Consider the following 21,545-nt stretch of genomic DNA (forward strand, 5'->3'; position numbering starts at 1 on the left):
GTTTGTGTTTCATGCCAGGAAGTCAAACAGCGTCATTTGTGATGATGACTTTGTACACAGTCCAATTTAACCTTCAGAAGGACTGGAAACAGAGTTCAGTCGCATGGCGGGTACACCATGTTCCAGTAAAGTCCCTGGATATCGATACTAAAATGAGTTTCCCTAGTCATCCAAACACATTGGCCAGTATATATGTGACCCCCAAAACTCTACTAGGGAACTTCTACAGCTCCCACTGGGAGAGAACAAACCAATAGCCCTGTTTAGCACCTAGAGTTTATCTCACAGATGGTTTTAGTCCTTTGTGTTATAAAAGTTTTTATGTTATTAAAAAAGTATGGCTATGAATATAACAGTTTTCATGGCTTCTATTTGTCCTCTTAGTAAATAAGCTTAGAGAACCCTAATATTAATCATGAAAAGCTCGTCCACTGGTAATTGTCATCAGAAGTGAGACCAATATGTTACACCCCATTTCTCTAACTTCATACCCCATTATATTCCTACTTCTCCAAACTCTATTTCTTTAACCTTTTCTTTACAGGTTTTCTCACACAAGAAATACCTCTTTTTAACCAGTTTCTATCTCTTGTATCCAAGAGGCCGTTAAACAACACACTCATGCACCAGAATAATTATCCAGAAATTCAGAGACTTTGAATGACAGAATTTCAAGTTTAAAGAAGACTTGAGTGCTCTCCTGTGACAATCCCCTAATTTTCTGGATCTGTAGCATAAAGACAATGAAGCTGCAGAGAGGTTTATAAACTCAGATGTAGAAATCCTCTTGTCTTGTATCCTGCCACATTACTGAATGTATTTATCAGCTGTAGAAGTTCCCTAGTAGCGTTTTGGGGTTCACATATATACTATAATATCATTTGCAAATAATGAAAATTTGACTTCTTCCTTTCCAATTTGAATCCCCTTGATCTCTTTTGTTGTCTTATTGTTCTAGCCAGAACGTCAAGAACTATGTTGGATAGATATGAAGAGAGTGAACATCCTTGACTTGTTCCAGATTTTAGTGGGATCACTTTGAATTTCTCTCTATTTAATTTGATGTTGGCTGTCAGCTTGCCGCATATTGCTTTTATTACGCTTACATATATCCCTTATATCCCTGATCTCTCCAAGACCTTTATCATAAAGGGGTGTTGGATTTTTCAGCAGTAGAAAACAATAACATCTTGAAATTTTCATGCAAGTGATTGGAACTAGAAAAAAACATCCCGAGAGAGGTAACCCAGACCCAGAAAGATGGACATGGTATGTACTCACTCATAAGTGGATACTATGGTAAAGCAAAAGATAACGAGCCTATAGTTCATGATCCTAGAGAAGCTAAGTAGCAAAGTGAACCCTAAGGAAAACATACATGGATTCACCTGGAAAGAAGGAACAGGCAAGATTGCCTGACAGAAACATGGAGGTATGGAGTAGGAGTAGGAAGGACAGAAGAGGAAGAGGAGGAGAAAGGGAGGGAGGAGGAGAATTTGAGAGAACAGGATAGTAGAGATGGAAAAAGGACAGAGATGGAGAGCAAGGAAAAAGATATTTTGATTGAGGGAGCCATTGTGGGGCTAGCAAAAAAACCTGGCACTAGAAAAATTCCCAGTAATCCACAAGGATGACCCCAGCTAAGACCCTAAGCAATAGAGGAGAGGGTGACTGAACTGGCCTTGCCCTGTAGTCAGACTGATGAATATCTTAAGTATCACCATAGAACCTTCATACAGCAACTGATAGAAACAGAGGCACTGTGCTGAGCTCCTGAAGTCCAATTGAAGAGTGGGAGGAATGAAAATATGAGCAAAAAAGTCAAGACCATGATGGGTACACCCACTGAAACAGTCTACCTGAGCTAATGGGAGCTGAGCTAATGTCCACCTTCAGCTGGACAGGGAAGGAAACAGTATAGGTCCAAACTAGTCCCTCTAAATGTGGGTGACAGTTGTACGGCTGGGGCAGACTGCGGCTCTACTGGTAGTGGCACCAGGATTTATCCCTACTGCTTGTACTGGCTTTTTTGGAACCTGTTCTCTTTGGATGGATACCTTGCTCTGCCTAGATATAGTAGGGAGGGCTTGGAATCTTCCCTAAAGAAATGTTCCTTATCCTCTCTAAGGAGTGGATGGAAGGGTCAGGTGGGGAGGTAAGTGGAGAAACTTGGGAGGAGGGGAGGAAGTGAGAACTGGGATTGGTGTGTAAAGTGAAAAAAAAAAAGATAGTTTGTTTTCTTTTAACCACAGGGCAGGGAACCCTGACTGCTCTTTGGACTGGAGAGGGAGGGGGAGAGGAGTGGGAGGAGGGGGAGAAGGATGGGAGGAGGGGGAGAAGGGTGGGAGGAGGGGGAGAAGGATGGGAGGAGGGGGAGAAGGGTGGGAGGAGGGGGAGGGAAATGGGAGGCTGGGAGGTGGTGGAAACTTGTTTTTTTTTTCTTCCTTTTCTCAATAAAAAAAAAATAAAATAAAAATAAATAAAATAAAACTTTAAAAAAAGAAATCCTCTTTTCCTGACTCTGGGGCTGGCATTTTCACCCTCAGCACACCATCTTGACTGCAAAGGTAGACTTGGAAACAGTGGCTAGAAACCCTTCCCTGCTCCCTCCAGAATCCTTCCAGGTAATGGCTTACCAGCATTGGAGTTGAACTCGGCATCAGGAACACTGGCTGGGGTGCTGACAAGTGATGATTTTACCACTGGCATCTGATCCGGGGCATCTTTGTCATTGTGGGAGGGACAAGACTCAGAAGAGCCAGGTTTGCTGAGGTCTGATGTTTGGTTTCCAGACCTTTCTATGGTGATAATGGGAAATGTCAAAACATGTTAGAATTGTTTTCAACTGTCTTTAACACAGCTTGGAAAGAAATGTTAGAAAAAAATGCCATTTCCTACACAGTGACATGCCAAACAAGGACACTAGGTGTGGTCTGTCCTAGATGCAGGCTGTAAGGAAGTACACGGCCTGAAATTTAAAAAAATTAAAACAATAATAAAACCTCTTAAAGTCTGCTTTTTATTGTTACCATGAGCTAATAATTCCTTTTGCCTCTTCTTTGAAACACCAGGAGTGACCTTGTTTATACTGACCTCCATTTTGCACTATTTCAGATCTAGTAGAGTATTGTTGGAATTTCAGCCTGTAGATAGAAACTCTCCAGACTTTTTCTGTAGATAGAAACTCTCTAGACCTTTCCTGTGGTCTCGCAAGTCCTTAGCCATAATCTTCACATTCCTTCTCAGTGCAGAAGAAAGCTTCTCTCCCACTCTGCTTTGCATCTCCCACCCTACACCCCTCTCTTGGATTCTAAATACTTTGATTGGCTATTTCTATGCAGTTAACATAAGCTACATTTACCATCCTTCATGTAGCAATACTTCGCATCTTGCTGTCCTCTTCCTTCTCCTGAAGACGAGAAATGTTTTATAGAAATGAGCATGAAATAGAAACTGGCCACTGGCCACACCACTCATGGAAGGTCACAGTAGACACATACCGTTGAAACTGGCCATGGTGATTTCTCCCCCATCCGCTGGGCAAAAATGTGGCTTGGTGACTCTTTTCCTTGTCCTTCTCAACTTGTTCATCCTGCTGCCTTCAGTTTCATTACCTTCATCTTTTGCTGTGTCCTGTCGTAATTAGTAAATAGAGACCCACATAGCATTCCTTGCAAGCAAGCAGCTGAACCGCATGTGTGTGTGCCAGTTGGACAGTTGGGTTTAAATTGAGCACAAGACATTCTTTAGAGGAAGTAAACTGTCACTTCCTTATCCCTTCCAGTGAATCAAAGAGACTGAATTGTCTCTACTGCCTTTGAAAATCATTAAATTAGGTTCTTGTCTAACTATTCAGTATTTCTTATTTATACTTCAAAATGTTTTCAATTGTTTAGTCCTTAATAACTGATTTAAAAACCTATTTTTTTAAAGTCTTATATTTATTAACTTTATGTTTTCTAATCTTTGGAGAGGTTTTTTTTGCCAAAAGAACAGGACCTGAAATCTTTGGATTCTCCTCCTTTCCCTCACCCTCCTTTGCCCTCCCTCATCCTTCCTCCATCTTCCCTCATCCTCTCTCATCCTCCCTCACTCTCCCTCACTCTCCCTCACCCTCCCTTACCCTCCCTCATCCTTCCTCATCATCCCTCATCCTCTCTCATCCTCCCTCACCTTCCCTCACTCTCCCTCACCCTCCTTTGCCCTCCATCACTCTCTCATCCTCCCTCATCCTCCTTGCATCACTATTTACTTTGATTTAAGAAGGAGTTTCATTCACTTATGCCTTTTTTTTTTTTTTTGGTTTTTCGAGACAGGGTTTCTCTGTGGCTTTGGAGCCTGTCCTGGAACTAGCTCTGTAGACCAGGCTGGTCTCAAACTCACAGAGATCCGCCTGCCTCTGCCTCCTGAGTGCTGGGATTAAAGGCGTGCGCCACCACCGCCCGGCTTTATGCCTTTTTTGAAACTTGATTTTTTAAACATTTTTCATTAGCACATGCAAGTGAGCTTCACCGTGACATTCTCATACATGTACTAATACACCTTGTCCAGGTGCCCCCGTGACATTCTCATACATGTACTAATACACCTTGTCCAGGTGCCACCATGACATTCTCATACATGTATGTAGTACACCTTGTCCAGGTGCCACAGTGACATTCTCATACATGTATGTAATACACCTTGTCCAGGTGCCACCATGACATTCTCATACATGTATGTAATACACCTTGTCCAGATGCCACCGTGACGTTCTCATACATGTACACAATACACCTTGTCCAGGTTCCACCATGACATTCTCATACATGTACACAATACACCTTGTCCAGGTGCCACCATGACATTCTCATACATGTACTAATACACCTTGTCCAGGTGCCACCATGACATTCTCATACATGTACTAATAATACACCTTGTCCAGGTGCCACCGTGACATTCTCATACATGTACTAATACACCTTGTCCAGGTGCCACCGTGACATTCTCATACATGTACACAATACACCTTGTCCAGGTGCCACCGTGACATTCTCATACATGTACACAATACACCTTGTCCAGGTGCTACCATGACATTCTCATACATGTACACAATACACCTTGTCCAGGTGCCACAGTGACATTCTCATACATGTACACAATACACCTTGTCCAGGTGCCACAGTGACATTCTCATACATGTACACAATACACCTTGTCCAGGTGCCCCTGTGACATTCTCATACATGTACACAATACACCTTGTCCAGGTGCCACCATGACATTCTCATACATGTACAAAATACACCTTGTCCAGGTGCCACCGTGACATTCTCATACATGTACTAATACACCTTGTCCAGGTGCCACCATGACATTCTCATACATGTATGTAATACACCTTGTCCAGGTGCCACAGTGACATTCTCATACATGTATGTAATACACCTTGTCCAGGTGCCACCGTGAAATTCTCATACATGTATGTAATACACCTTGTCCAGATGCCACCGTGACATTCTCATACATGTATGTAATACACCTTGTCCAGATGCCACCGTGACATTCTCATACATGTATGTAGTACACCTTGTCCAGGTGCCACCATGAAATTCTCATACATGTACACAATACACCTTGTCCAGGTGCCCCTGTGACATTCTCATACATGTACTAATACACCTTGTCCAGGTGCCACCATGACATTCTCATACATGTACAAAATACACCTTGTCCAGGTGCCACCGTGACATTCTCATACATGTACTAATACACCTTGTCCAGGTGCCACAGTGACATTCTCATACATGTACTAATACACCTTGTCCAGGTGCCACCGTGACATTCTCATACATGTACACAGTACACCTTGTCCAGGTGCCACCGTGACATTCTCATACATGTACTAATACACCTTGTCCAGGTGCCACCATGACATTCTCATACATGTATGTAATACACCTTGTCCAGGTGCCACAGTGAAATTCTCATACATGTATGTAATACACCTTGTCCAGGTGCCACCATGACATTCTCATACATGTATGTAATACACCTTGTCCAGGTGCCACAGTGACATTCTCATACATGTATGTAATACACCTTGTCCAGGTGCCACCGTGACATTCTCATACATGTACTAATACACCTTGTCCAGGTGCCACAGTGACATTCTCATACATGTACTAATACACCTTGTCCAGGTGCCACCGTGACATTCTCATACATGTACACAGTACACCTTGTCCAGGTGCCACCGTGACATTCTCATACATGTACTAATACACCTTGTCCAGGTGCCACCATGACATTCTCATACATGTATGTAATACACCTTGTCCAGGTGCCACAGTGACATTCTCATACATGTATGTAATACACCTTGTCCAGGTGCCACCATGACATTCTCATACATGTATGTAATACACCTTGTCCAGGTGCCACAGTGACATTCTCATACATGTATGTAATACACCTTGTCCAGGTGCCACCGTGACATTCTCATACATGTATGTAATACACCTTGTCCAGATGCCACCGTGACATTCTCATACATGTATGTAATACACCTTGTCCAGATGCCACCGTGACATTCTCATACATGTATGTAGTACACCTTGTCCAGGTGCCACCATGAAATTCTCATACATGTACACAATACACCTTGTCCAGGTGCCCCTGTGACATTCTCATACATGTACTAATACACCTTGTCCAGGTGCCACCATGACATTCTCATACATGTATGTAGTACACCTTGTCCAGGTGCCACCATGACATTCTCATACATGTATGTAATACACCTTGTCCAGGTGCCACCATGACATTCTCATACATGTACTAATAATACACCTTGTCCAGGTGCCACCATGACATTCTCATACATGTACACAATACACCTTGTCCAGTTGCCACCATGACATTCTCATACATGTACACAATACACCTTCTCCAGGTGCCACCATGACATTCTCATACATGTACACAATACACCTTGTCCAGGTGCCACCGTGACATTCTCATACATGTACTAATACACCTTGTCCAGGTGCACCCCCCTGCTGCCCCTCTTGGCTTCTGTTCCTCTGCTCTTGGGATTGATTTTAAATGTATTAGAAAGTCTCACTCAAGTTACTTCAAAGCTGGATAAAAATCTAAAATACGTCAAAGGGAAAACAGCCAAAAATAATCTAATTATAGCTGTTAACAAGAATTTTCAGGCAGGGAGTTAGGCAGTGAGCAAGATTGGGGAGTACACCCCATTGCTCGCAGTAGAAACAATCACCCCCTTCAAGCATGGGATACAAAAACGGTCACTGAAAAAGAAATTTTAATCTAGTGTTTTGTTTTAGGGTGTGTGTGTGTTTGCACACTTCAAATTTTGGCTTGAAGGGCGAGGAAAGTGACAAAATCAAAGCAAAGGCTATTCTACATGTTTTGAGCCATTGTCTCTTTAGAGAGCAGGCTCGGAAGGGCTCATATCTGGGGGAATGTCGTATGAATACGTATCCAGAGCAGTTGCAGGCAGAGCTGTGCCAATTTATCATAAAACCAATTCAGTCTCTGAAAACAAAAGAGGAGTTTTCTCTGGTGGAATGTAACTATGATGCATTGTGATTATTGTTATCGGGTGAGATATACTTCCTGAAACAGTCTTTTTACTTTATTAATTTTCAGGTTAGCATACAAAGAAATGAGTTTTATAGATCATGTTTTCTTGTAATTATATGACATCAGAAAACTGTAGTCTTTTCACTTCAGATTGTCTTATATTTGATTGTATAGGACTTATTAGGATAATTTATTTTTCCTAATACTTTAGGATGTTATTCAAATATTTACATAAATTTCCCAGTATGTTTTTGATAAGATCAAGCAGTAATATTGGACATGCGCTTATTTCCAAAATTGGGTAACAAGAGATATACTATTCTGGTTTTGAATGTCTTCACATGGACATATCTCAGATATTTACAGAAATGCTGTTTCTAATAGTACGCATGTATCACTGGATTTTGACCTGGCTGACATTTGCCTTAGTCTGAGCTTCTCAGGAATTCTTTCAATTTATAGATTGAAGGAATTATGCAAAGCGAAGGTTAAGACACCTCCAGCTCCAAACAATGATGTTAACTGAATAAACACAAGTGTCACAGCAAGCTAGGTTATACATATTGTCACACAAATTTCTGGGCATAACCCTTGAGATAAGGATTCTTCGGTTTAAAAATGAACAAGGCCACAATAGTCCATGGAAGGTGACGTTCTCATAAAAGTATTCTTGTTTTTCCAGATTCCATTTTTCTTCAGAACCAAAGGATCCAGTCAATTCTCTGCCCTTACATGAGCCAACCAAGAGGAAAGTTCTTGTGACAAAAGCAGGAATAATTAATGAGGTACCAACTTGAGAAATCCAGCAGTAAGAGTCCCAAACACTGAAGTGCAGGCATCATACTTAAGAAGCTTCTTTTTTTAAAGGGGAGGAGTTGGTCCTAATAAAAAATACACTTTGTTCTCTCTTTTGTTTTTTTTTAATATTTTTTTTAATTTATTTATTGAAGATTTCTGCCTCCTCCCCGCCACCGCCTCCCATTTCCCTCCCCCTCCCCCGATCTAGTCCCCCTCCCTCATCAGCTCGAAGAGCAATCAGGGTTCCCTGACCTGTGGGAAGTCCAAGGACCACCCACCTCCATCCAGGTCTAGTAAGGTGAGCATCCAAACTGCCTAGGCTCCCCCAAAGCCAATACGTGCAGTAGGATCAAAAACCCCATTGCCATTTGAGTTTTCTCTTCTACTCTAGGTAGATTGACCATTGCCATAATAACTGAAACAAATGTACTAGGCCCCCTGGCTGTCCCACTATAGTACAATATTTTTATTCTTAATCTTGGATTTGTACTCCGCTACAGTATGAATGATGACTTGATGAAAAAAAACCTACCAAAACACAGTCCTTACAATATGACCAGGAGAACATCAGTTATTATATTTATCACAAGAACACAAGGATTAGGTGATTTTTCTCAAGGTCATTGTGATAGACAAGTAAGAATTCAAACCTAAGCCACTCTATTTGGGGTGCTTTCCTCAATGTCACAGTCAAACATATGACCTAAATCAAATTCCATTCCTATTATATAATATTACCTATTGAATTCATTAAAAAATGCTTTATTTGTTTATTATATATTCTCTTCCAGTAATATTTTAAAGTACTTTTTCCTGTGAAATGGTTGAAACCTCCTTATTAATTCTTGTCACTAGAAACTCTGAAGAGCAGCAACTCAGCCTGCCATGAATAAGGCAAAATCAAAGATGTAAAAATGAAACATTATTCACAAAGACTCTTGCAGTGCAGTTCAGGCATTAAAATGTTTTCATAGAGCAGATGAAGTCATTTATTATATGTATAATGAGGTATTCTTAGGTCACCATAGGTCAGGGACAGCAAACTCTAACGCCACAATAACAGACAGAACCAGTGGACCGGGACTGAACAAAAGCAGATGCTCCCTCTAGGAAGGAGCTGACACTGGCTCTGTCTGCCCAATGCCTGTCAAAGTATTGTCCCAGAACTGTCAATCCTACACATTGCCAAAGCATTCCAAAGACAAGAGTTCAGTTAGTATTTTTATCTAGTATAGAAAACACTCAGTTTTGTCCTGATGTTTTAATGTATATATAGCTTTGTACTGTGCTCATATTCACCCTTACTTCCTTCCCCATCTCTCCTGCCCCCATCTTGCAGAAAAACATGGATTTCTTTCCATTATACTTTACATGATTTCTAAATGTTGGGAATTAATTTAACATAAAAGACAAGGGATGAAGAAGAAAAGTTTCTCAACTCTCTCACAACTGGAAAATGTATGACTGACTCTCCTGGGCTTCTGGGTACAACTGGACGGTGGTACCTCTGTCTCTCTCTCTCTCTCTCTCTCTCTCTCTCTCTCTCTCTCTCTCCCTCTCTCTCTCTCCCAGAAGCTTTACTTAGTTTGACACTGAAGGACAACAAGACTCAAATACCTCATAAACGCATGGGTGATAACAGTTTAGGAACACATTACAGGGCTGGAGGAGTTGGTTCAGCAATTAAGAGAACTCAAAAAGACTAGACATCAAAAAAATCCAATTAAAAATGGAGTACATATCTGAACAGATATTTCTCAATAAAATAATCTCAAATGGCAGAGAAACACATAAAGAAATGTTTACCCTCCTTAGCCATCAGGCAAACGCAAATCAAAACAACTCTGAGATTCCATCTTACACCTGTCAAAATGGCTAAAATCAAAACACAAAATAACAACTTCTGCTGGGAAGGATGTAGAGGAAGAAGAAACACTCCTTCATTGCTGATGGAACTGCAAACTTATACAGTCACTTTGTAAATAAATATGGAGGTTTCCCAGAAAACTGGGAATCATTGGACCACAAGACCCAGCTATACCATTCTTGGGTATGTACGCAAAGGATGCTCAATCATACCACAAGGACATTTGCTCAACTATGTTCATAGCAGCATTATTCAAAATAGCCAGAGCCTGGAAACAACCTATATGCCCCTCAGTTGAACAATGCATAAAGAAAATGTGGTATATTTTCACAATGTAGTATTATTCAGCTGTTAAAAACAATGACATCAGAATGGGAAAAGATCTTCACCAACCCCACATCAGAGGACTGATCTCCAAAATATACAAAGTATTCAAGAAATTGTTCATCAAAAGAACAAATAATCCAGTAAAAAAAAATGAAGTACAAACCTAAACAGAGAACTCTCAACAGAGGAATCTAAAATGGCTGAAAGACACTTAAGGAAATGTTCAACATCCTTACTCATCAGAGAAATGCAAATCAAAACAACTCTGAGATTCCATCTTACATCTGAAAGAATGGCCAAGATCAAAAACACTGATGACAACTTATGCTGGAGAGTTTGTGGGGGAAAAGGAACACTTCTGCATTGCTTGTGGGAGTGCAAGCTGGTATAGCCCCTTTGGATATCATTATGGCAGTTTCTCAGAAAATTAGGAAACAACCCTCCTCAAGACCCAGCAATACCACTTTTAGGCATATACCCAAAGGATGTTCAATCATGCCACAAGGACTTGTGCCCAGCTATGTTCATAGTAACATTGTTTGTCATAGCCAGAACCTGGAAACAACCTAAATGTCCCTCAACTGAAGAATGGATAAGAAAAATGTAGTACATTTGCACAATGGAGTACTACACAGCAGAAAAATATAATGACATCTTGAAACTTTCAGGAAAATGGATGGATCTAGAAAACATCATATTGAGTGAGGTAACCCAGACACAGAAAGACAATTATCGTATGTACTCACCATAAGTGGTTTTTAAACATAAAACAAAGAAAACCAGCCCTCAAATCACAATTCCAGAGAACCTAGACAACAATGAGACCCGTAAAAGAGACATATATGGATCTAATCTACATTGGAAGTAGAAAAAGACAATCTCTTGAGTAAATTGAGAGCATGGGAAGCTTAAGAGAGGGTTGAAGGGGAGGAGAGAGGCAAGTAGGGGAGCAGAGAAAAATGTAGAGCTCAATAAAATCAATTTAAAAATTTTTTAATGGAAAATTAGAAAGTATTGGATAGAAGTAGAAAAATAATCATCCTGAGTGAGGTAACCCAGACCCAGAAAGACAAACATGGTATGTACACACTCATAAGTGGATATTAGCTATAAAGTAAAGGATAGCCATGCTATAATCCACAGACCAGAGAGGGTAGGAAACAAGGAGGGCCCAAAGAGAGACAAATGGACCTCCCTGCGATGGGGATATAGAAGAGATCTCCTGGGTGGACTGGGAGCATGTGGACATGGGAATTTGAGGGATCTGGTTGGGAGATGGATGTGAAGGAAGAGAATTGAAAGGAATGGGGGGATATTCAGCATTAGGTAGAAAACATATGTGAAGGATCCTCCCATATATCTACAAGAATGACCTCAGCCAAGACTCCTAGCAATTGTGGATTCCTATCCTGAACTGTCCATCTTCTGTGATCATATTGGTAACCATCCCAATTGTCATCAAAGAGCCTTCATCCAACTACTGATGGAAATAGACACAGACACTCAGCTAATTAGACTGAGTGCAGGAAATCATGCTGAAAAGAGAGAGGAAGAATTGTAGGATCCAGAGAGGTCAAAGACATCACAAGAAAACCCACAGAAATAACTAACCTGGCTCATAGGAACCCACAAAATCTGAACCATCATACCAAAGAGCTTGCATGGGACTAACCAAAGCCCTCTACATGTATGTGACAGTTGTGTGGCTCGGTCTATTTATGGGACTCCTAACAATGGGATCAAGAACTGTCCCTAATGCTTTGAAAGGCTCTTGGGAACCTATTTCTCATACTGGGTTGCCTTGCCCAGCCTAAATACAAAGGAAGGTGCTTAGTCTTATAGCAACTTGATACACCATGCTTTGCTGATACCCATAATAGGCCTGCCCCTGTCTGAACAAAAATAGAAAAGGAGGAGTGGATTGAGGGGGAAGAAGGGAAATGGGGGAGAGAACAGAAGAATAAAGAGGGGGAAATGCAGTTGGGGTGAAAAAATAATTAGCTAATTGATTGATTTTTAAAAGAGAAACAGAAAGAAAAGAGTGTATGCTGTACTTGAAGAGGACTTGAGTTCGATTTTTAGTACCCACTTCAGGTGGCTCACAATCACATGTATCTCCAGTTTCAACTAATTTGACACCCACTTCTGCTCTGCACAGGCATCAAAACACACATGTGTGCACACATATATTTTATACGCATACATCTAAATAAAAATAAAATCTTTAAAAAGGAAGAACATATACCAACTATATGCCAGTTCAGAGAAAGATAAGATTAGCCCCAAGTCTTTTACCTTTTAAATGTTGATACCAAGATGTGGACCCAACTAGTAGAATGCAGGGTATCAAATATTTAACTGAAAGTAAATGAACTCTGTTCATGAGAACACGAATCGTCACTGTGGGAGTCCAGGATGCTGAGAAGCTGAAACTAGATACTAGAGGGTCTTCTACAAAGTTACTCTAGTTAATGAGTGATTGGGAGTTCCCAAAAGCCCCAGGGGACCAGAAGAACAATTGAGAAAGATTTTCAACTTTGCTTTATTTTCCTAAGAGAAGAGCCATCTCAGCTGTTCTCAGCCCAGTCCATTTAGAAGTATGTTCCTCTTATCAAGTAGTTAACTACGTAGTTTTCATTGATTGTGCCATTGTGTTAGACAATCAGTGACCGGTGTACATTAACTGTTGAAGAGAGGGTGGCCATGGTTATCATTACCCAGATACTCTGTGTCTCCAAGGCTCTTCCTTAGGAAAGTGCTTCATTCTGTGTTACCTCGGGGGCCAACCTCAGGATGGCCTTCAGTGTTCTATCTGAGCATCTCCAGGTTCTCAACACAATAAGCCAACAGACCCTCTCAGGAAGGTGAGGGCATTAAAAGCAGTGTTAGGATTCTCAGAGGGATTAACATGGCCAGCATACTCTTGTATGGACTCTAAAGTAGTTTTGTCTTTAGTTAATGGGACTAAAGACATATCCCAATGGTAGAACATTTTTTTCAATCATAAAAAAGGCCCTAGGTTCCATCTCTATCATCAAAACATGAAATGAGCAGATATACTATTTTATTAGTTCAGTCATTACTCAGCAAGAGAACCTAGACTAAGCTTGTAGAAATCTAAGCTCATTTGCGCTGACAATAAAGTATGAGGAAAAGCAGATTGCAATGGCTGAACATAAGCACAGGAATGCAATTGTGTTGATTAATTGGCACAAATAGACAATTCTAATTCGTCTAAATTCAGACAGTCTCAAAATTCCACAACAACAGGTTGATATGATCTGGGACATTTCCAGAAGAGCAGCCTTTCCCACCTCTGAAGTCTCTCTGATCTGGTCGTCAGTCATTTCTTCATCCCCAACATCCATATGGAACACTCTGTATCTCAAGTCATTCATATGGGGCCTTATTTTACTCATCACTGTGTCCCTTTTGAACCTCATTCCTGTGGCTTAATATAAGTCTGTCATTGTGAATTTCAGCTTGCTGCCTTGATCAAATTAAAGAGCCTTAACCTAAAGAAATTCTGTCAAGCATTAAATTCAAACCCTAATTGAACCTAAAAGTTTCCCTTCCAATATAGTAACTGGTGTTATTTAGGGTCTAAATATCACTGGTTTTATTCATCGACTTTAATTTTCTTTAATGGTTACATTTTTAATGCCAATCCTCTAAAAATCCTTCTTTAAGTCCCCTGTGTAACCATCCATGGTTTGAGATAAAAATCATCAATTTACCAAGCACTCTAATTATACTGATGGGAAGTTCATGAAAAGAAAAGCAAGTTTTAAAAAAAAATGACTGTCAGCAAGTTGTAACCTCTGCTACAAATACTGGACTCAAAGATCTATAGTCATCAAAGAATATAAGAATATATCACAGAGAAAAGAAAAAGATATACCTCTAGTCACCTTAAAATGTGTTACTCAAGGAAAAGGAAAGGGAAATAGTGAAAATATTGACTGAAGACATATTGGCAGGAACACACCATACACTTCTATCAGATGATCTAAATGTGTGTTATTGGCCCAAGGTTTCTACTCTACTGACTTGGTCTAAAAACCTCCCCATGGAGAGTAAGTGAGTCCAGTGACAGTCTACCAGTGGAATCTTGAGAGCAGCCTAGAGCAAAACACAGTTACTGTATCATGGAGATTCTTTTCAGTGAGTTCACTATTTAGAAACAAATGCTTCTGCTGGACTTGGTGGTGGTATGTGCCTTTCATCCCAGCACTGGGGAGGCAGAGGTGGGTGAAACTCTCGTGAACTGAAAGGTAGCCTGGTCTACACAGTGAATTCCAGGTCAGCCTAGACTGCTTAGTGAGACCCCATCAGTAGTAGTAGTAGTAGTAGTAGTAGTAGTAGTAGTAGTAGTAGTAGTAATATAGCAAAATTACTAAAGAAAAAGTGTTCCTGTTACTCATCCTTTGTCACCTTGAGGCCCCACAGTCTCTCCTCCCTGTCCCTGCAGCCAACATTGCCTTCTCCTATGACAGCTACCTCCATAAATCACAATGATAATCACACTCCTGCTTTGCTGAGGCTTCATCCATCATTCTCTATCATCTCCATCATTTTTAGAAAAGTTCAGATTACTGTTCTCTGAGGCCTGGGACAATCCAGCTTCAGCCATTTTTCCAGCTTCTACATTGGGTCCTTTCCTATGCAAACCCCATCTCCATCTATTCCACTAGCTTTATCCTTCCTTATGTCCATATTTCCTTCTTCCCTAGGACCCTATTGGCTACCCAGCTACCCCCATTGAGGAATTGAACTGTTCTGGCCACATCTAAACACTAATACTGTAGGTGGATTGCTATGGCTCCTCTCTGAGGTAGTTAGAACTGATCAGCTTGAAATACTTTACTTTCTGTGTATCTCCCTTTCTCTGACACCAGCCCTGATCGTCAGCCTGCTTGCCCTTACCCCAAGTGTCTCAGTTTCGCTGATCTCCATTCTCCCTATGTGTAGGCTGTATTTCTTTTTTAAAAAATTATTTATTATTATATATACAATATTCTGACTGTGTGTATGCCTGCAGACCAGAAGAGGGCACCAGACTCCATTACAGATGGTTGTGAGCCACCATGTGGTTGCTGGGAATTGAACTTAGGACCCTTGGAAGAACAGGCAATGCTCTTAACCTCTGAGCCATCTCTCCAGCCCCCACAGGCTGTATTTCTAAGCTTTCTTAACCTCTAACTCAGAAAAAAAATCACCCTTTTTTTCTCCTTTCAGCCATCTCCCCACCCCTGGTATACCTCCACCTGACTGTTCATTGTTCTCTCTGTTATTTTCACTCAGACTTCAATAAAATTTGTGCCCAAGTCTTCTTCTGAGTCTGCTTTTCAAGTAAAATAATTGAATTATTAAAAGTAAATTATCTATAAGACTAAGGACCTGTATTCCCTGGTGACAACACTACTCGAGGATTATTAATGTGTTTATTTGGAAGGAAGGCATTACAAAAGATTGTCTTCATGTCTTCTTATGAATCTTTATTTAACATAACAAGTAAAATTGTATGTTGTCACCATCTACAACATAATCCTTTGATATATGCATACATTGGAAAATGACTAAATCAAGCCATTTAACTCAGTATTATCCAATATATACTTTGTTTTTAGACCACTTAAAAATCTACTCTGTTATTAGTCTTCAAACATGCAATTGTTTTTATTAACTATAGCCATCACAGTGTACAATAGGCCTCTTGAACTTATCCCTCTTGTCTATCTGAGTAGTTGTGTCTTCTGACGGGTGTTTCTGAGTTCCTTTACATCCCAAACACTAGTATCTACCATTTCAATCCCCATTCATGTAATTTCAAAAATTTAACCTCACATATAAATGCCATTTGTCTTTCTGTACTTGACTTCTTACATTTACTATAATATCCTGCAGGTTTATCTTTGTTGTAACAAGTGACATGATTTCCTTTTCTTTAAGGCTAAGTGGTATTTCATATGTGTGTGTGCATGTGTGTACATTTTATTTATAGTCACATATACATATGTGTGTATAAATACATTATCCATGTGTGTGTTATATGCATATATATACATTTTCTTTGTACACTTACTCATTGATAAGTCTTAGATTGATTCCATATTTTGGCATTGATTAACATGCTGCGTTGTGAGTCATATGAAAAATAATAATAATACCACTGTGGTAGTCTGTATGAGAATGGCCCCCATAGGCTCATATACTTAGATGTCTGGACCACATTTGGTGAAACTGTTTGGGAAGGATTGGGAGGTGTGGTCTTTGCTGGAGGAAGTGTGTCACTCAGGTGAGATTTGAGGTTTCAAAAGAACAGGCCATTCTCTGTTAGCGTTTTCTCTCTCTCTCTCTCTCTCTCTCTCTCTCTCTCCCCCCCCCCCCACTTCATTCTTTCTGCCTTGTGTCTACTGATCAGGATGCAAGCTCTCAGCTACTGTTCCAACATATTGCCTGCCTGCCTGCCTGTTGCCATGCTCCCAACTGTGGTGGTCATGGAATCTAACAGTCTAGAGTCATGAGACCCCAAATTAAACACTTTCTCTTTTAAGTTGTCTTGGTGATGGCTTTTGTTGTGGCAACAGAAAGGTAACTAAGATAGCCATGATGAGCACAGAATTGTGCTCATCCCTTCTGCACAGATGCCATATGTTTGATTGTAAAACCCAGTAGTGGAATCACTCACTATATTATTTAAGAAGCCCTATTTGAACAGGAGGTTACCATCTATTATTCGCTTTGTGACCTACTCATAAAACTCACAACTGCTAATTTCTTCATTTCAACTGATAAACCATGTAATACCCCCTTTGGAATTCTTATCCAAGTTTATTTACTAATTCTCGATATCATTAAAGCAGCTCTCTTCAATCTACATGTTGGTCTACCCAAACTTAACGGCCATGATTAGTTCTGCCAACAAGCTGGTAATCAGACCATGGCATCTCTGAGAATAAAGCAAATAAAATCTCCAACAGAAAATTCTGTGCTAGGACCCTGCACCTAAATATCAACTTCAACAAAGGAAAAGAAGAATTTCTAAAGGTCTGGACACTCTTCTGATTTCTTATAATATGAAGGCAAATGGCAAAGGAAGGAAAGTAATAATGACAGCAAGGAATTCAACTAATTCCCTATACCTTTGCTGTTTTTAAAATGGTATAAGTGAAGTGAAACTTACCAAAGAAATCAAGATTTCTATAACTATGACTATATATAGTCATATATATATATATATATATATATATATATATATATATGAAAGGTAAGTGAAGTAAAGGTTTGATGGATGAACAAAAGACAGCATATAATTTTCCACCAAACATATTTCAAAAAGCAAGAAAAGGGATCTGGAGAGAGTGCTGAGTGATTAAGAGCCCTGACTGCTGTTCCAGAGGGCAGGTTTGATTCTCAGCCCCCACAGGGTGACTCACAATCATCTGCAAATCCAATTATAGGGACCTCTTCTGGTTTCCTAGGACACCAGGCACATATATGGTATACAAACATATGTGCAGGTGAAAGTTAAGAAATAATGTATAGCCAGTTGTGGTGGCGCACGCTGATAGGATTTGCTGAAGGAGGCAGAGGCAGGAGGATCACGAATTCGAGGCCAGCCTGGGCTACACATTTTTAAAAGAAAAAGAAATAAATAATGTATAAAATGTAAATATGTGTGCAGTGTGTGATACATATGTGATTCTGTAAGGGAGGTTGAAGAAAGAGCGAAGACTGTTATACAACGTCGGGGAGATATCAGATAACAAACATGGGGCCTAATCAACAGAAACGTTAAAAATGTTACATGAGAAGACACTCTGGTCTATAAAATAAAAGCATACTACGTACATAACTGAATTATTGTTTTTAATGATTAAAAATAGACACGTGTTTATGCAAAGGTATGGACACACAAAGAAATGAAAATGTGTTTTGGGTATTTTTTCCTGGTAATGCTGCTGAGAATTTGGTGGATACGTGGCTTCCTGGCATCAAAACTAAGACTATTGGCAATTTAAGTCACTGAAGATCCTGGCAGAATGTGTTGAGGACGAAGAAGGACCCACCCTTGGGGTTTTCTTAGCTTTCCCCATCTGCCCATCCAAACTGGTGGAACCTTTGTTCAGTGATTGGTACCCAGAGCCCAGGTCGGGCAGAGAAAGCTTCCAAGCTAAGTGGGGCTCCCGCTCACTATGTCTGTGCTTAGGCTTCGTGCTCTGGACGCTTTGGGGTTTCTCTCCTGTCTCTTTGTTCACGAGTCTCAGCGGCTCACATAGCATAGAGACTCCTGAAGTACTGGAGGTGTGGGAAGAAGTATTTGGAGGGCACAGTGCTGAACTCCTCGCCCTCAGAGTCCTTTTCCTTTTTCTCCTTGAGGGTGGGGGTCGGGGCGGGTGTAGAATGCGACAGAGTGAGGTTTGAGAATTGCAGAGACCATTTCTTCAGCAGTAACCAAAATTTGAATAAAACCTTACAGCATTCTTATTCGTCTAAAGCCTGGTGCCTGACAAAGTCATTTCAAGTGATTGCTCAAACCAAGCAAAACTGGCTGGGTGAAAATTCCGAGCTGTTCAGCTATTAGAAACTGTGGAACAGAAGAGCGCTATTTCGCAAACTTCTCGAAAGCAGGCCTACAGCACGCCACAGTGCCCTCATCCCCAGCCATGCGGAAATTTACACCGTCATCAAACCTTCGCTGTCAATATTTTGGCAAATAATGTTTTGATTATTAGCGTCCTACCTCCTGTGGAAGGTCCCCTTCATCCTTCATGTCACACTTTTTGGGTAAATCGGCTGTGGAAATCGCGCTCCCTTCAGCGATGGCTTAGGAGGACGTTTATATGTATAGCTCCAACAAAGGCAGCACATGACAATCCCGCGGAGATTCTTTCCAGGGGGATCCAGCAGGTAATAAAAGATAAACATCCCAGTGTGTGGAAAATGCTCTGGAATCGCCTGATGGCAAAGGCTCACAGATGCCTGAATCCCTGCAAACAAAGGGACACAAAGCTTAAAATCGTGCTGGTTGACTTTTGTGCCCGTTCCAACCCAGTGGATTGTGTTATACAACAGTTGTATTCTGGGATGAAATCCATTGTTATAATCAGACGGTGAAACATTTTTTAGACAGCTATGCTATCAAAGCCCAGACAAAAATTCACATGGAAAAACGCGGCTGTAAGTGACCTAGATTCGTACCAAAGGCAAAGACGGTCTCCTTTGTATTTCACGCACTGGTTTTCCATTGTGGGAACCTTCCTGCCTCCAGCGTATGCTGGCTCTTCATTCTGCCTCCACAGCTATCTTTCTTTTGCCTTTCTGACATACCCCAGGCCATCCTCATGTCCTCACCTGCCCCACGGAACCCTGGAAGCAACCCTAACTCCAGCAGAATTAATGAGGAGTGCTTTCTCTGTAGGACTCAAGAGGATAGTGCTTCCTTCCATCTGTATTTACAACTGCAAATATAGGTGTGACTTGCTAGGGCGAACACAGGATGTGTCTTCTGAATCAAACCAAATGCACTAAGGCGCATACAGTCTGAGCACTGCTGTCCCGGTCTTCTGAGCTTGGCAAAGCCCCATTCAGCCCATCCAGAATATGACTTAAAAGCCCCCTTTCATGAGAACAAGAACCACTGTTCTTGCTTGCTCTGCATGGCCCTGCTCTTGCCTGCTGGCAATGCCTTTGTTCTGTGTTGGCAGCTCTGCACTTGGTTTTGCTTTAGGTCTAGCTTTGATACCCGAACCAGCGTCCTGTCCTGAACGTCCTCCCCTAACACATCTCCCCAGGAAAAGCATTCCCACCTCCTATGCTATGTTTGACTTGCTTGATTTGCCTTTCTCTCCTCCTCACCTGGAGGGTTTCATTTTCACCCAGGCTTCTTGTCAATTCTCTCCTCTTAGAACTATTCTCCCAAGACCCAAAGTAGACGACATTATTGCATGGGAAAATGTCTGTGAAATTTCTACAATGCTTCTTTATGTCAGAGAAAACAGCTGGTGAAGGGGGTTACATATTAGGGCAATCTTTTTAATATTTATCTGCTTGCTTCTGGGGATACTCATGGCTCAGGGCACATGTGGTGTTCAGAGAACAGCTTCTCTGCAGGTCCCAGGGATTGAACTCAGGACCCCCCGGACTTGGTGGCTTTATTCACTGAGTCATCTCACAAGCTCATATCTCCTTATAAGGATACTTGAGGGCCCAAGCCTTTCTTTATAGCAGTGTGCTATTTCTCCAGGGAGTTTGTTATCTTTTTTGCCATCTTTATCATATTTTAGTAATCCTATCTCTCCACTGTGGATTTATGAGGTGTTTTTTTTTCCTAGCCTTTCCTGAGCTCTTAATTTTAAATCAATTGCCTAATATCATTTATGTCCATTTTTCAAAACTTAAATCCTAGTTTAAACAAGTTTGCATGTGATATTTTATGGATACCCAGAACTGGATTTGTGTTTGACAACATTTCCTTATAATTGTGCAGTCATTATTTTATTTTCCTAATATCAACTCTGCTTTTTCTCTTATTTCTTTGTCTTTCCATTAGCTTATCAATTTCTTTATTGTCAATGCTATGAATTTCTGTATCTTCTCATTTTACCAACTGTCTTCTTTCCCTGTCCCTTTCCAGTGCTGTGTCTCCAATCAAACAGTAAGGGCCAATGAGATGGCTCTGTGACAAAGGCACTTGCCACCAAGCATGAGTTTGAACCCTGGGACCCACATGGTGGAAGGGGAGAACTGACTCCCACAGGTTGTCCTCTGACCTCCACAAGAATGTTGTGACACAGACAAACACACACATACACACACAATGGAAATGTAATAAAAATTTTAGTTCAACAATAACTTAAAATTTAAACATACAATTTATAATAGATCTATTCTTATCTTCAAAACTAGATATTGGGAAAGTTTTTTGTGTTTTTTTTTTTCATAAAGTTTAAAG

The 21,545-nt window shown here is 40.7% G+C and overlaps 1 protein-coding gene across 1 annotated transcript in view; it reads right to left on the reverse strand.

Annotated features, from left to right (window-relative positions):
• Lgsn (lengsin, lens protein with glutamine synthetase domain) overlaps nucleotides 1-18,873 on the reverse strand; it is a 31,783-nt gene extending 12,910 nt beyond the window's left edge. Inside the window, exons 1-3 of the mRNA XM_041655927.1 lie at nucleotides 18,661-18,873; nucleotides 3,501-3,633; nucleotides 2,637-2,798 (exon numbers count right to left, since the gene is read on the reverse strand). Coding sequence (XP_041511861.1) covers nucleotides 2,637-2,798; nucleotides 3,501-3,633; nucleotides 18,661-18,873 — 508 coding nt within the window. The remainder of the gene's footprint in view (nucleotides 1-2,636; nucleotides 2,799-3,500; nucleotides 3,634-18,660) is intronic.
• Between the last annotated feature and the right edge of the window lie 2,672 nt (nucleotides 18,874-21,545).

This window comes from Microtus oregoni, unplaced genomic scaffold (genome assembly GCF_018167655.1).
Source record: "Microtus oregoni isolate MIOR12 unplaced genomic scaffold, Mior012 000007F_ref0000211, whole genome shotgun sequence".
NCBI classification, from domain to species: domain Eukaryota; kingdom Metazoa; phylum Chordata; class Mammalia; order Rodentia; family Cricetidae; genus Microtus; species Microtus oregoni.